The following is a 2,679-nucleotide window of genomic DNA, read 5'->3' on the forward strand; positions in this document are numbered from 1 at the left end:
CAGTTCTTTCTCTGATATCAGATCCAATAAGTTGGACTTTGTGCTGTTTTTATGTCTTTATGATGAATAAAACCACTCAGTTTTTATTACTTACTGGATATTCTTTAAAGTTTCTCCTCCTCCTGGAAAGATTAGAGCCTGATGACACGAGTTAAAGTCCAAAGTGTTTAAGGTGCAGCAGCTGTGAGGAGTCCTTTATAGCAGGAACACAGACGACTCAGTCGCTGATCTGAGAGGAGAAATGGCGCAGAAAGGAGCTCAGCTGAACCGAGAAAGCTTCTCTTGTTCGATCTGTTTGGATCTGCTGAAGGATCCGGTGACTCTTCACTGTGGACACAGCTACTGCAGGAACTGTATTAAAGGCTTCTGGGATGGAGAGGATCAGAAGGGAATCCACAGCTGCCCTCAGTGCAGGAAAACTTTCACACCGAGGCCTGTCCTGGAGAAAAACACCATGTTAGCTGCTTTAGTGGAGCAGCTGAAGAAGACTGGACTCCAAGCTGCTCCTGCTGATCACTGCTATGCTGGAGCTGAAGATGTGGCCTGTGATGTCTGCTCTGGAAGAAAACTGAAAGCCATCAAGTCCTGTTTAGTCTGTCTGGCCTCTTACTGTGAGAATCACCTTCAGCCTCATTATGATTCACCTCCATTCAGGAAACACAAGCTGGTGGAGCCCTCCAAGAACCTCCAGGAGAACATCTGCTCTGGTCACGGTGAGGTGAAGAAGATGTTCTGCCGCTCTGATCAGAAGTCTATCTGTTATCTCTGCTCTGTGGAGGAACATAAAGGCCACGACACAGTGTCAGCTGCAGCAGAAAGGACTGAGAGGCAGAGAGAGCTGGAGGGGAGTCGGCAGCAAATCCAGCAGAGAGTCCAGGACCGAGAGAAAGATGTGAAGCTGCTTCAGCAGGAGGTGGAGGCCATCAATCAGTCTGCTGATAAAACAGTGGAGCACAGTGAGAAGATCTTCACTGAGCTGATCCGTCTCCTCCAGAAAAGAAGCTCTGAGGTGAAGCAGCAGATCAGATCCCAGCAGGAAACTGAAGTGAGTCGAGTCAAAGAGCTTCAGGAGAAGCTGGAGCAGGAGATCACTGAGCTGCAGAGGAAAGATGCTGAGCTGCAGCAGCTCTCACACACAGAGGATCACACCCAGTTTCTACAGAACTGCCCCTCAGTGTCAGCACTCAGGGAGTCTACACCCTCATCCAGCATCAAGATCCGTCCTCTGAGGCACTTTGAGGCTGTGACAGCAGCTGTGTCAGAGCTCAGAGAGAAACTACAGGACATCCTGAGAGAGGAATGGACCAACATCTCACTGAGAGTCTCTGAGGTGGATGTTTTACTGCAGGAACCAGAACCAGAACCTGAACCTGAACCTGAACCTGAACCTGAACCTGAACCTGAACCAGAACCAAAGAGCAGAGCTGACTTCTTAAAATATTCATGTGAAATCAAACTGGATCCAAACACAGCAAACAGAAAGCTGTTCCTGTCAGAGGGGAACAGAAAAGTGACAAGAATGGAACAAGAACAGTCTTATTCTGATCATCCAGACAGATTCACTGAATATTCTCAGGTCCTGAGCAGAGAGAGTCTGACTGGACGCTGTTACTGGGAGGTGGAGTGGAGAGGGAGAGGAGTTGGTGTCGCAGTCGCATACAAGAACATCAGCAGAGCAGGAGGTGGGAATGAATGTGGATTTGGTTATAATGACAAATCTTGGGCATTAGATTGTGACCCAGACGGTTATTCATTTATGTACAACAACATCTCAACTTCCATCTCTGTTCCTGAGTCCTCCAGAGTCGGAGTGTACCTGGATCACAGAGCAGGTATTCTGTCCTTCTACAGCGTCTCTGGAACCATGACTCTCCTCCACAGAGTCCAGACCACATTCACTCAGCCGCTCTATGCTGGGATTGGGCTTTATTCTTATGGAGACACAGCAGAGTTGTGTAAAGTGGAATAAAGGTATCCTGTCAGCTCTTTGCTGTTTATTTGCTGCTTTTTCCTGGGTTTGTGCAGCCATGGAGGATATCACTGCTAATGATGAGTTTTATTCACAGAAATGTTTCTCCACATGAAAATCTAAACTTCTCTGAGCTCTAAATGTTAGTTGGATGCTTGTGTTGATGTGTCTGTATGTTGTTGTTTCTCTTCCACTTCATGGAGCCCAACAGAGAGATCAGCAGACCTTCCTTTATCACAGATTCTGTTCACATCTCATCACTTTGTAAATGTAAAATTATTCTGGAGCTACACTGACTTTGATTGGTTTCAGAGATCAAATGTTGCTGCTGTTTTCTAAATCAACAGATGAGGAAGTCTGTTCTGAGGTGCTCAGAAACGGTCATTTCCAGGATCAGCAGGAATCAGGAGATCCTTCATCAGCTTTAATGTGAGAACCAGTGAAGATTTTCACAGCAAATACCGCTTTGAAGGAGTGAACAAAGTGTTTTCTGTTGTCTTCATTTCAGTGTTTGTGTGAAATCTGACGGAGAAAATGTCAAACTGATGTGAGGGTATAACTGAGGCAGTTTTCCTGTAACAGCACAAAGTTCAGAGTTCATGTTCAGAGCAGAAAATATTTGACTTTCTTCAATAAAACAGCTTCATCTCAGAGAAATGAGTCCAGTCTTCTTTGAATTAAGTTTTCAGTTATTTTTCCAACATTAAAAC

At 45.6% G+C, this 2,679-nt stretch overlaps 1 protein-coding gene across 1 annotated transcript; it reads left to right on the top strand.

The window, feature by feature from the left end:
- LOC140311447 (tripartite motif-containing protein 16-like) lies at positions 1–2,292 on the top strand. Its single transcript, XM_072388819.1, has one exon. It carries the CDS (start codon positions 242–244, stop codon positions 1,967–1,969), a length of 1,728 nt encoding a protein of 575 aa, XP_072244920.1. The 5' UTR covers positions 1–241; the 3' UTR covers positions 1,970–2,292.
- Positions 2,293–2,679: the final 387 nt, after the last annotated feature.

Source organism: Leuresthes tenuis, unplaced genomic scaffold (assembly GCF_036924035.1).
Source record: "Leuresthes tenuis unplaced genomic scaffold, fLeuTen1.0.hap1 SCAF_7, whole genome shotgun sequence".
NCBI lineage: Eukaryota > Metazoa > Chordata > Actinopteri > Atheriniformes > Atherinopsidae > Leuresthes > Leuresthes tenuis.

Coding starts and splice junctions, on each gene's coding strand:
- LOC140311447 (XM_072388819.1), top strand. CDS start 242: ATGGCGCAGAAAGGAGCTCAGCTGAACCGAGAAAGCTTCTCTTGTTCG.